Here is an 11,529-nt window from a genome sequence, read left to right as displayed (position 1 = left end):
GAAATGTAAATGGTTCATATGTTTGATGAAGCCGTTGTTACATCGATCTGAGAACAATGAAGTTCATGTTACACATGTGAATATTTCAGTATTTACTGTGAACATACTTGGGAAACTATGAAATTGTTATCTTGCTTATAAAAGAAAGCTGATATTTGACACTTACTGGTATAATGAAAAAGAATTAAGCTGAAAGTTAACATGAGTTTAGGCATTTGTATGAGACTGAGTAATTTCTTATTACAAGCACTTTAATTCAGTGATTATCAAGAGTTTGGATAATCTGTGTTGTAACTTCATCTCTGATTTAGACATGATAAGAAATTAACATTATCATTGACACAAAAAAACTGTAATTATCCATCCAATAACATACGGTGGCATAAGTGCACATACCACATCATAGTTTGCTCAAAATCACTATTTTGCAAAGATTCATTCAATCTTCAGGAACTCATTAACCCAAGATTAAAGTAGGAGTCAGGTTCACCTTTTAGCAAGCAGTTATAAGTTGGGTTAGCAAGAAGTGAAAATGTATGCAAACAGTTTTTATTTAATATTCAGTTTTGCAATTTGTTTATTATACTTAACCATAAATCACTTTAAGACAAGCATGGCCAACTCTGCTGATGATTTAGAAGCTGCCAATATTCAGATACAGACAATGAAAGCTGATGCAGAAGAACAAACAGAAAAACTTAGTAAAGAAATGGACATTGTCAGTGAACAACTTGAAATTAAGGTGAGGTACATACCGGTATTTTTATGTTCACTCTATCTTAGTTTTTAGTAGATGCATGCAAGTCAGCTGATGAAATCTCTTTAAAATATTGAAGATCTTATTGTTCTACTTTTTGCAAAGTATCTGTAATCATCAAATAGAACATGTCTTTAGTTTTAACTGATGCAGTCATGTAACACCATACCCACCCAGGCAAACTGAAATAAATGACTACAGAATGATTTAGACAATGTCACTGAAATGAATGATTTAATATTGTCAGCCTTAACATATGAGACTTTTTGATATACAATGCATTCTCTTGATAAGTCCATTCATTCAGAATAATTAGAAGAACAACCACAGATCATAGCATGTAATGCTGTTTCAAGATATAAAAAATGCCATGCCACAACCTCATACATTCCAAGCCTAACTGATAATCTTTTGTTTCTCTGAAACATTACTAATGACATTGCCTACGGTATGCTAGGTGTTTCTCAGTAGACAAGTCTACAAACCAAATACTCTGATTAGAATTTCCCTGTGTGGAAATTGCTTGCGATCTTGATGATAACTATCCTCAGAAACAAACCCAGCAACTTATAGCCAATCATAATACTGATAGTTAATATTCTTGCTCATGACACTCAATCCAAAAACTAGAAAAAGGTACAAGGATCTGGTAGCATCCTCAGGACCCTTTACCAAATATAAAAATTCAAGACCCTTATTCTGTAAACATTTTTCTTGATGGTTTCTTGAATTGTTGTTTCACCAAATTAAATTTAAATGACAAAAGTATAATTATAAACATCACTGTAGTTTTCTTATTCTGGGTCTCCCAGGTGCAGTTCTGTCCTACTGTGCATAAAGTTGCGAGACAAACCATATGTCAATTTCAATTTGAAGATATATAATGCATATAATTATGCCATAAATCATATATGGTACTTCTGATTTGATATTTCATGCCAGGGAGGAAGAATTAAAGAATTAGAAGCAAAGTTAGAATTCAAATCGGAACAAGAGATTAATGATGAAATAAGGAAACTTAAAAGTGAACTGGAAAGCGGTTTCACCAGTGAAGATGAGAAAAGTGCAATCAAGAAACAAATCTCCTCTTTAGAGAATACTCTCAGGTGAGTTAATCTGCTTTTAATACAAATATGCATATGGTTATGATCCTTGGAAACAGTTGAATTTTAAGTTATGAAATGGTCATCTCCTCAGAAACAGTTGCCTTTTCTTAAAGCAGTCACACATGGAAGGAGTACAATGAGGAAGCAAGGAAGAATTTTTGAAACTTATTTGAGGTGGTAGATGATAAATTTATGTTGCATAGATATTGCTATCCCACAGAGGCATATATCACATTATTACAGGCATCCTTTTGTAACATATTCAAATTCTACCAAATTTGCCCTTTAAATGTATCTTTAATTTTTGAAAAATTTATTCTGCATTCAATATAAGTATATCATTCTTTAAGTATTACTGAATTGCCATCTCATTTCTAGCAACCTATACTTAATTGGAAAAAAGTTATTGAATGCAAGTATAATGTTTGAATAAAATATGCAAGTTTCTCAACAATTTCAAAGCAGTGTACCTTGACATGTATATATACACACATATTACTTTGATCACATCTCAGCGAATATCACCGGAAAGGTTGTGCCTCTTGCATTTTTGCACAAAATACTTGTATCACTTGAAATTTCCTCCTTAGTGTACTAGAACTAAAGCTAGTTTTCAAAACAAACTAGTGAGGAACCATTAATCCTCAATACGTTCTCAAATGTCTAACATTGTAAAGCTGTTTTTGAGACGTGAGTGAGAATCAAGATGATATCTCTAAATGGTAACAGAAAAATAATCATGTTTGAAAAAACCATATGTGTACATATATATATTATCTGATCACTTTTATTTGTGAATCTTAGCTGGGGGAATGTTCATAAAGTTCTGTTTGAGTGTCTTTTTGTAAATGAATCCTGGTTTGTGCAGCTTGTGATATAAGTAAGTACGAGTCCTAATAGTTGTGGTTATTACAAATGTCATTAACTTTGCCCTGTGATTATTTAACCTTAAATTCAGCCATACTCTTAAAATGATACTCCTGGTAATGTGTTGAAATGTTTATGATAATTTCTGAGTAAGAATTAAATAAGAGCCCACTCATTTTCTGCAGTCAAATGAATTACATACCTGATGGACAGGGGAATTAAGTAATTGCTGATTTTAATTTACTGAAATCAAAGGGAAGTTTGTGGGATTTTCAGTATGCTGGACATATATATCTGGTCAGGTCATATCTTTTAATCCTTGGACAGGCTATATTGCAAGTGTTTATTTTGCCTGTGACTTTCACACACTTATGTTTTACAGGGAATACCTAAAATTGCAAGGTGGTATAGATTCTGACAGAAATAAACAGGAACGAATAGAACAGGAGATGGAGGTGAGTATATTCATGATGTCAGGGTGACTTGCTCACAAATGTTGATGAGATATGTTATTCTTAGGATTGAGTCAGGAAGAGCCAAACTAAAAGTGCAACAGGCCCCATCTACACTCACTTGATGATCATTCATAAAATGGTCGAAAGTTGTACAGTGATGGCAGTGTGTGATAAAAGTAAATCTACATCACTACCTTGCAGCTTGAAGTATCACGTATATTTCTTTGCTTTTCAGTTATGTTTCTTTATTGTTCCTTGATGTCTTTAATAATTATTGTAGATTGTCCATGAGATTATTCATAGAATGGTTGAAAGTTGTACAGTGATGGCAATTGTTTGATGGAAGGAAATCTACATCGATCGCTATCTTGGAGCTTGATTAGTATCAGTTATATTTCTTTACTGTTCCTTTATTTATTTAATATTAGATGTTCCATGAGAAAGCAGACAGACTAAGGGAAATGGAAAACAAAGTGATGGAAGGAATAAGTAGAATGACTTTGATGGAGCATGAAGATTGGAGGAGATAAAAATGGTCCGCAAATCACACTTGACAGGTAATTGATCGACGTATGTCTTAGAGCTACAGAATTGGCACAAGTACATTAACAGCCATGCATGAATTATTAGACTTGCTGATGGCTCATGCAGTGCCTTATATAAAATGCCTTGACCTAATGTGTTAATCACGATTGTTACATTAATAAGTTCAAATATCAATTTTTGTAATTTTTATTGTAGGAGCAGCTACAGTACATGAGTGGTCATCACTTGCCTGAACAGATGAAGATAAAATGTTTTTAAATTCTTTTTTCTTATTTGTGAGGTAATATTACTCAGATACTCGTGTATATTTTATATATGTAGCCTTCCATTTAATTTTTAATTCAGTAATTGATCTGATTCTTAGTGATGTATGATATACGTTGATTTTGAAAGAAAGTAATATTGCTGAAGTATATTGATACAGACATTACTGGAATTATGATGTTCAATGTTAGATATGGAATTATTATCAAGTAAGGCGTAGCTTTGCAGTGACAGCTGTGTATTCATTTTGAAAAGAACACACATCTTTGCCTTGACAGGCTCAAAAATATAGCTCATATACATTGGTTTGCTGAGTAGAGTGTTCAATATCCCATAAGTGTATATGAGTGAGTTAAATGAAGAGTGTACCACCAAATCACACCTTTTTGAAGTAAATGGTGAAGTCCTGAATAGTATTACACCTTTTGACAAGTCACTGAAAACTTGATAACATTTTGAAAAAAGTTGTGAAAGAAATCTGGCAAAACATGTTTCCAGGAGACCACTCAATCAAGTACACTAACAGAATATATGATCTGATATGAACATATTAAATATTGAATCAAAACAGTACCACAGTTACTCTACCCCACAGTAGGGTAGAGTAACCATGACAATACTCAGCATTTATGCTATCTGATGTGTGCTTGTGTGATTGTCACATACTAGAGGCAGGAAGTTAGCAAATAAATATCCCAAAAGAATTCTGTGGGTGCATTACCAGAATCACAATCAATACTGTTGTGTTGAAACATTTTATATGTAATGCTACATTCATTGAAACTCCAAAACCACAAGTTGTATAAGCCTCTTGGTCCACAAGACTTGTAGATTTCTAAATCAACTGGCGCTATGATTACCAAATAAATTATAAATCCACTGAGATCACAGAAATTGCTCAGGAATAATGCTCACCACATTAGAGTTTAATCTCATAAAGGGCTCTTTTTTCAAATCCCATATTTCCTGAAGTGATTAAATGGATCAGTGGTGCATAATGTATTTTTAGGCTATATCTCTGGTTTGCATGTATTTTTCAAAACCATGCTATCAATCTGAACGATGCTGTGTGAACCTTCAGGCAAATGGATTTAGTCACAAAGTTGTTGATATAATCAAATAATCAAAATATTTAGAAACATGTAGAGAATATTCAGATGTATTTACCAGACTGATTACATGTATACATTTCATACATATACAATACTCGGTACACCCTGCTTGAGAAGAAACATATTTCCTGTCACCCATGATTTTATCACACTTGTCCAATGCTCAATGTTGTCATTATCTAGATTTTGTAGCATTTCTTTGTGGTGAAGTTTTACTTATGAATAATTCTTGTCTTAAAGGAAGTAATATTATTTTGAACAAAGGTCAATGACATCTTTACTGAAATTAGGTTATAGTAATCAATTATAGCTGTGCAGTCACCATAAACTGGGTAGTTGTCATTTCCTTATATCTGATTTTTTTGTACACACATTGTGCATCACAAATATAATTACTTTTAATAAATTTAATATTGTGAATCACCTCGCCTTTATACACACAGTACTAAGATTTGCTTTTCAGCAAACAGTAGTAAAGTTCAAATTCCTGAAAATCTTTCTTAATTTTAGACTTCTTTTCAATTCTTTGATTGTTTTTGTGAAAACTTTACCCTGAATATATTAGAATTTAAAGCCTGTTCAATGATCAAACATGTAAATACAGGCAGAATATATTTTTATGGAAAGTTTTCATGAGGGTAATGTTCAATAAAGAATCGATTCCTTTGATATGCAGCATTCCCTATATTAAAGATTGAAACATTGGACATATATGTAGGCATCAAAGTAGTGAACACATCACAATGGTAAATGGTTTGCAGGAACAATGAGTACTGCAAAGATGTTAAAATTTTAAACTCAATACAACGTCTACCATGAATTTTACAAAGAGTATACTGTGTTTTTGAAGTATGTCAGAATTCAATATTGTTTTTGAAGCTGTAATGAGAAATATTATTTCTGTTGATGAAACAGTATAAATTTATATTTATGAATCATTGTTAAATTTACAAAACTTGCTCTTTGAGTGGCACTTTCCATGATAAATGCAGTGAAATTATTTACGGATTGCAGATTTTCTCTCTATGTCTGGTCTAGGATAATTTTTGTATATGTATGGTGTTATACTGTGAGAGAGAAAATTCAAAAGCCTAATTGATATAGCTGATACACAATGTTTGCAACACAAGAACATATGGAATAATATGGTATACGGAGTATTAAAATATATGTGTAGAATACAAAATACCGTCGATACTAGAATTTTTATGAATTTGTGTTTCTTCGTCGTTGATTTCGATTGAAACGTTTGATTTGTACACCGTACCGCTGACGTTTTAACGGTATGTTACCGGCATTTTGTGTTGTCCACCTCGTCAAAATTGCCCTTCTCGATGTCCATCAAACAACATAATAAGCATAGCCGATAACCCAAGACACGTACCAATCATCCCTACAGCAGTAAGAATGTTTTCTGAAGCAAGATTGACGGGTTTCAAGTTCAACATCACGATCAATGCTGCCGCGGCAGTCAGCCAGTCGAGCCCCCGGGCGAGCCGATGAAGCAAAGAGCCGTACATTATTTCTGACAGCAATGACGATACTCCGGACTTGAGACTCATCAGAAGAAACACTATAATATTTTTCAAGAGGGACGAGTTCACGATGTTATCAGTGCATTTAAAGGTGCAAGCTACTAATTGTTTTGTCCATGCATATTGTGCATCACGTTTCCTGTATTGTACCTTGTTGTTGAACTTCTGTCGTCTCGCGTCTGAGCTAAGAAAGACTCGTTGCTTGTATGTTGTCTTACTGATTGAGTCAGAGCCGAACACTGTTCTTCATTATATTTAAACACGCTCATTTTATTCGTAAAATATTAAACATACAATTGATAATTTCGGATAAACAAATAATTGTTAATTTTGAAAATTTCATACAAACTTTGCAAAGCAGAATTCTTTGAATGATGTTCGATTATTGACAAAAATAACCCGTTCTCTTGGCCAGCCGCGACTGAGAGTAATATGTCGCGACGTCCCGCTTGTACGTCCAATAATTTTATGAATGAATTTTCACTAAAATTGATGTTATAGTAAGTACCAAATAAATACCTTGCATTAAAAATCCATAGTCTTTCCTATTTCCGCTTGATTCGCACAGAAAAAGCCATACGAGAGACGCTAATTATCCATAGGAGCAGCCCCGACATGTTGAGCTGACCGCAGTCAAGTCAGCTGTGACCCAGCCACGACCGCAAAGCACTAGCGCATGATTTCTTGTAAAATACTCCCTCTCGTTTTTTCCCAGTAATTATCATTTTGGAAGGTTATTCACGGATAACTGGGTCTATGCATGTGATAAATATATAATCCCCCGTATTCCTCACTCGTGTGTCTGCGTCGCTGACTCGTGATTCCCCGTGTAGCGGCCGTATCCCAACTCGCCTATGGCTCGGAGGGATACGGCCGCTACACGGGGCATCACTCGTCTGCGACGCAGCCACACTCGTTCGGAATACGGGGGGATATATATAGATATTTCCTCATGTTTCATTACCCTCCCACTTTTGCATTTCAGGGATTTGAAAATAAGTTCTGAACAGCTGATTTTTTGTTTACGTTTTAAAAGTAGTCCGGGTCCCATATCCACCACATGTGGAATATGGATTCATCGTAGTCATATACCTATAGTGTGACGTCATACTATAGGGATAACTGGGTCTATGTATGTGATAAAGAATGCTATCAGTGAACATTTTGCAGTGAGTCTCTGTAATTTTAACAGCTAATATGCACATATTGATAATTGATGCAGCAAGACTATATGATTGACTTCATTGCTTGCTCTGACTTTGGATGGATTGATGTTAATAGTACTCTGAAAATAAGAAATCAACAGGTTTATTTTGTTCTTAAAATCCTCTTTACTGTAGATAAATGGAATGTTTGAGTCATTCCTTTCAATGTGGTAGTATTTTATTGTATGTAAGAATTGATACGATTGTCTAGATCTTAATGATATGTGACATTGAAATTACTTAATGTTGTCGTGTTGTCACTTTATCACTCTAGATTTCCAAATTTATGTACTTTTATTTCTTTTTAGACAGTGTTACATTTATTTTATTGAAAAAAACAATGTATGTAGTTATGTAATTTTGTAATTTTATATTAATTCTCAGTATTGTTACAGATTGTTTTTTTTCCTGTCTGCTATGTAGCTCTGTGACATTTATCCTAGTCATTGCATCTTTGTAGGACTTTAGACTATAATACCCTCTTGTACCTTTTTGTAAGGTTTGACTTACAGTGCTCAGAAGCCAAAATCACAATTGTTAATAAAAGATTAAAATTATCTGCTGTCAATATTATGATTTGATGTGTGTGCCCAGTATTGCTCTCTATGATGTTGTCATGAATGCATTTTATTGGTGACTATGATTACTACTAAACAATTTCAACAGGTGTGTCAAAATAAAAAAAAATGGTAAAATTCAGTGAAAATTGTACTGCAGTTGTATAATAAACAGGAGCTGCTGTGTTTACCAAAACCTCTGCAGCAAAGATGCCCAATTGTTATGCATCTGTCAGCAAAGCAGAATATTATTGTTCACATGCAATTTTTTTCAAAGTGTAGTACACTGAAAGTAAGTAAATGGAGACACTTTCAGAGCCCCCCCCCCCTCCCTGTGAATTCTTCCCAAAGTTTGAAAATGATTGATGCCAAATGATTTTTAGCTACTATAGACTATAGTCTATAGAAGCTATTGGGATGGGTATCCGTCAGGCGTCAGTCTGTATGTATGTATGTATGTCCCTTTGTGAGGTGTCCGTCCTCTCAAATATCTTGAGAACCGCAGTACTTCCTGATTTGATATTTGTTTTGTAGATGAAAAATCTAATTTAAGAAAGGACTTTTTTAATTTTTTGATATTGTTGAAAATATGCAAAATAAAAAGGCGTTTTTGGTAAAAAATCTTCTTCTTCATAACCGCTGGTCAGACTTTGTTATTTGGTTTACAGGTCCCTAGGAATAACCCAACTTAGATTTGTTCAAATTGTGAGAAATATGCAAATCTGTATTTTTAAGGAATTTTGTTGTCATTTTTGGTCAAAACTTCATTTCATCCAAACCGCTCGTTTGACAGCTTTGATATTTGGTATACAGGTTCCTACAGATGAACTAAATATGATATATTGAATATATATAATGAAATCTGCAATTTTGTATTTTTCGTGCAATTTTGCCATTTTTGGTCAAAAAATGTGTTTCTAAAAAACTACTCGTCTGATACCTTTGATATTTGGTATATAGGTCCCTAGGGGTTGTCTTAGTGTGATATATTGAAATTTGATGAAATCTTCAACCTTTGTATTTTTGGGTCAGTTTTTGCCATTTTGGTCAAAATATTTGTTTCTCAAAAGTTATTCATCTGATAACTTTGATAATTGTTATACAGGTTCCTAGGCTTTATCTTAATGTAATATATTGAAATTATGATGAAATCATCAATTTTGTATTTTTGCAGCTAATTTTGCCATTTTTGGTCAGGCCATCCTGAAATGAGCTATCAAAGATATCCACCTTCTTTATCAATACGTGTGTCACAAAAAGTTATTCTCTATATAACAAAGCAAAGCTCTGTCAACTGTTGGGTTGCTTGTTTTTTCAAAACCGCTAGCCAGACAGCTTTAATATTTGGTTTACAGGTCCCTAGGATGACCTTAGTGAGATAATTTCATACATTCAGGAAATACTTAATTTTGAATCCATGTCTATAATAGCTTCAGGGACTTTGGCCCTATGTTATATTCTATTATTACCTTTTATATTTGGCCAAAATTTTGTCAAACCTTTTTTATTAAGCAAACCTACCTGTAAGTCAGGGTAGGCACTTGTTATTACCAATGTTACAACGCAAAACCATAAAATCACATCTCAAAAGATCCGATTGTCGGAAATATACACAATGCATTTTAATTTCTATCCAAAGCATATAGCCGATATCCATCAAATGGTGCTTATTTAGTAATAAATTTGCATATCCAATGACCTTTACCTATCAGTGAAATTTAACTTGAATGACTTAGTAAAACTTGAGGAAACAGTCTGTTATCGCCTCAGCTAGTTTATGATTTGCATAATAGATTAGCGTTCACATTTGGCATGTAGAACTTAAAGGATGTGACAGAAGACAATTACTTGCTACCTAAAGTGATAATTGAATTACATGACAGCAATGAAAGAAATTTATCATTTTCGTTTCAGTTAATTATTAATTTGAATACTCAAAAATGTTTTTCAATTGAAACTAGTCACGTTGATTATATCAATTTTACTGAAGTTAAAAATTCGTGGCAATAATGTCAGAGAAAAGTGCTACTTTTCAGACACGTGTGACACATATATACTGAAACACAAGAGCACGTTCAGTGTATATATGGTTACATTGATTACTCACTAAACCAGTACTTTCGGTATGGATACCAATGTCCATTCCTACTGAAGGGAAAAGTACGAAAGTCAGAATCTTTGATATTTCTAAATAAAGACATGTATTTTCTGTCAATGCTCTACTCTTCCTTTACTCATGAAGGCAGGATAGGAGCATTGGACTTGGGACCTCTATGCATTTTGTAATATGGATTGATCGCTAAATAGCACCTTTGATATCGGTTATTGCTAAAATAGCACTTTTAGTAATTAATTGCAACCCTTGATTGCTTGACCCCGCACTTTTGATGGTCCATAAACCTGCCTCATGAGCTACATATTGACTGTGTCAGAGGAATAAATCAGATGGTCAACATATGTCACCCTATCAATTTAACATGACACTTCATCAAGTCGCGAGATGATGATTGACTGATTTGTTTACCTGATAAGGTCAACACAGCAACTTAGTAAAGCATGAAAGTACAAGCGAGATGGGTGAAGGAGGAGGAGACTGTTGATAGAAAATAAATGCCGTTAAACACGATTGGAACTAATTTGGGATAATTGAATCTTTGTATTTTCAAATTTCTGAAAAGTGTTAGGTGCCCTAAAACTGAATGTTGCAATATTACAAATTACCCATAGAAACAAATTAGTTCAAATCGTGTTGTTATTGGAATACCACGGATATTATCAAAATATACCCGACTTTAAAGTCGTACTTTTCCGTATATCACTAAGAACCCGAATACTTAATGACGTACTGCGATTTGCATTTTGACAAGGTACCATCATGTAACAAACACTGAATTCAACCCTGATTTATATATATATACGTATTAACACCATGCAATCATGTACAGTTTGGTAAACAGAGAGGGGTTTCGCACATTTTGAATAAATAGTCCAAAGTTTTAATACCATAGTACTGGGTCGCTCATGTTTATTAACATTATGTTTGTTTGTATTGAGCAATGATGTATGACCAGTATTTAATGACGATGTAAGCTCAACTTGGCTATCACCCTTGCCCTGCCCTTACT

At 33.7% G+C, this 11,529-nt stretch overlaps 1 protein-coding gene across 1 annotated transcript; it reads left to right on the top strand.

The window, feature by feature from the left end:
- Window positions 1-590: 590 nt before the first annotated feature.
- LOC139116146 (golgin subfamily A member 6-like protein 26) lies at window positions 591-8,404 on the top strand. The gene is made up of 6 exons (XM_070678691.1): window positions 591-742; window positions 1,700-1,863; window positions 3,113-3,185; window positions 3,614-3,742; window positions 3,927-6,278; window positions 7,759-8,404. The coding sequence occupies exons 1-4, from the start codon at window positions 614-616 to the stop codon at window positions 3,713-3,715; spliced, it is 468 nt and encodes a 155-aa protein (XP_070534792.1). The 5' UTR covers window positions 591-613; the 3' UTR covers window positions 3,716-3,742; window positions 3,927-6,278; window positions 7,759-8,404.
- Window positions 8,405-11,529: the final 3,125 nt, after the last annotated feature.

The sequence above is a fragment of the Ptychodera flava genome, chromosome 17 (assembly GCF_041260155.1).
Source record: "Ptychodera flava strain L36383 chromosome 17, AS_Pfla_20210202, whole genome shotgun sequence".
Lineage (NCBI taxonomy): Eukaryota > Metazoa > Hemichordata > Enteropneusta > Ptychoderidae > Ptychodera > Ptychodera flava.
Note: the sequence above shows the minus strand (reverse complement) of the source record. Positions and strands in the feature narration are given on the sequence as shown.

Bases quoted from the DNA above. Each gene is read 5' to 3' on its own strand.
- LOC139116146 (XM_070678691.1), top strand. From the start codon at position 614: ATGGCCAACTCTGCTGATGATTTAGAAGCTGCCAATATTCAGATACAG. The intron at 743-1,699 runs GTGAGGTACATA...ATTTCATGCCAG, and splicing joins GTGAACAACTTGAAATTAAG to GGAGGAAGAATTAAAGAATT. The intron at 3,186-3,613 runs GTGAGTATATTC...ATTTAATATTAG, and splicing joins GAATAGAACAGGAGATGGAG to ATGTTCCATGAGAAAGCAGA.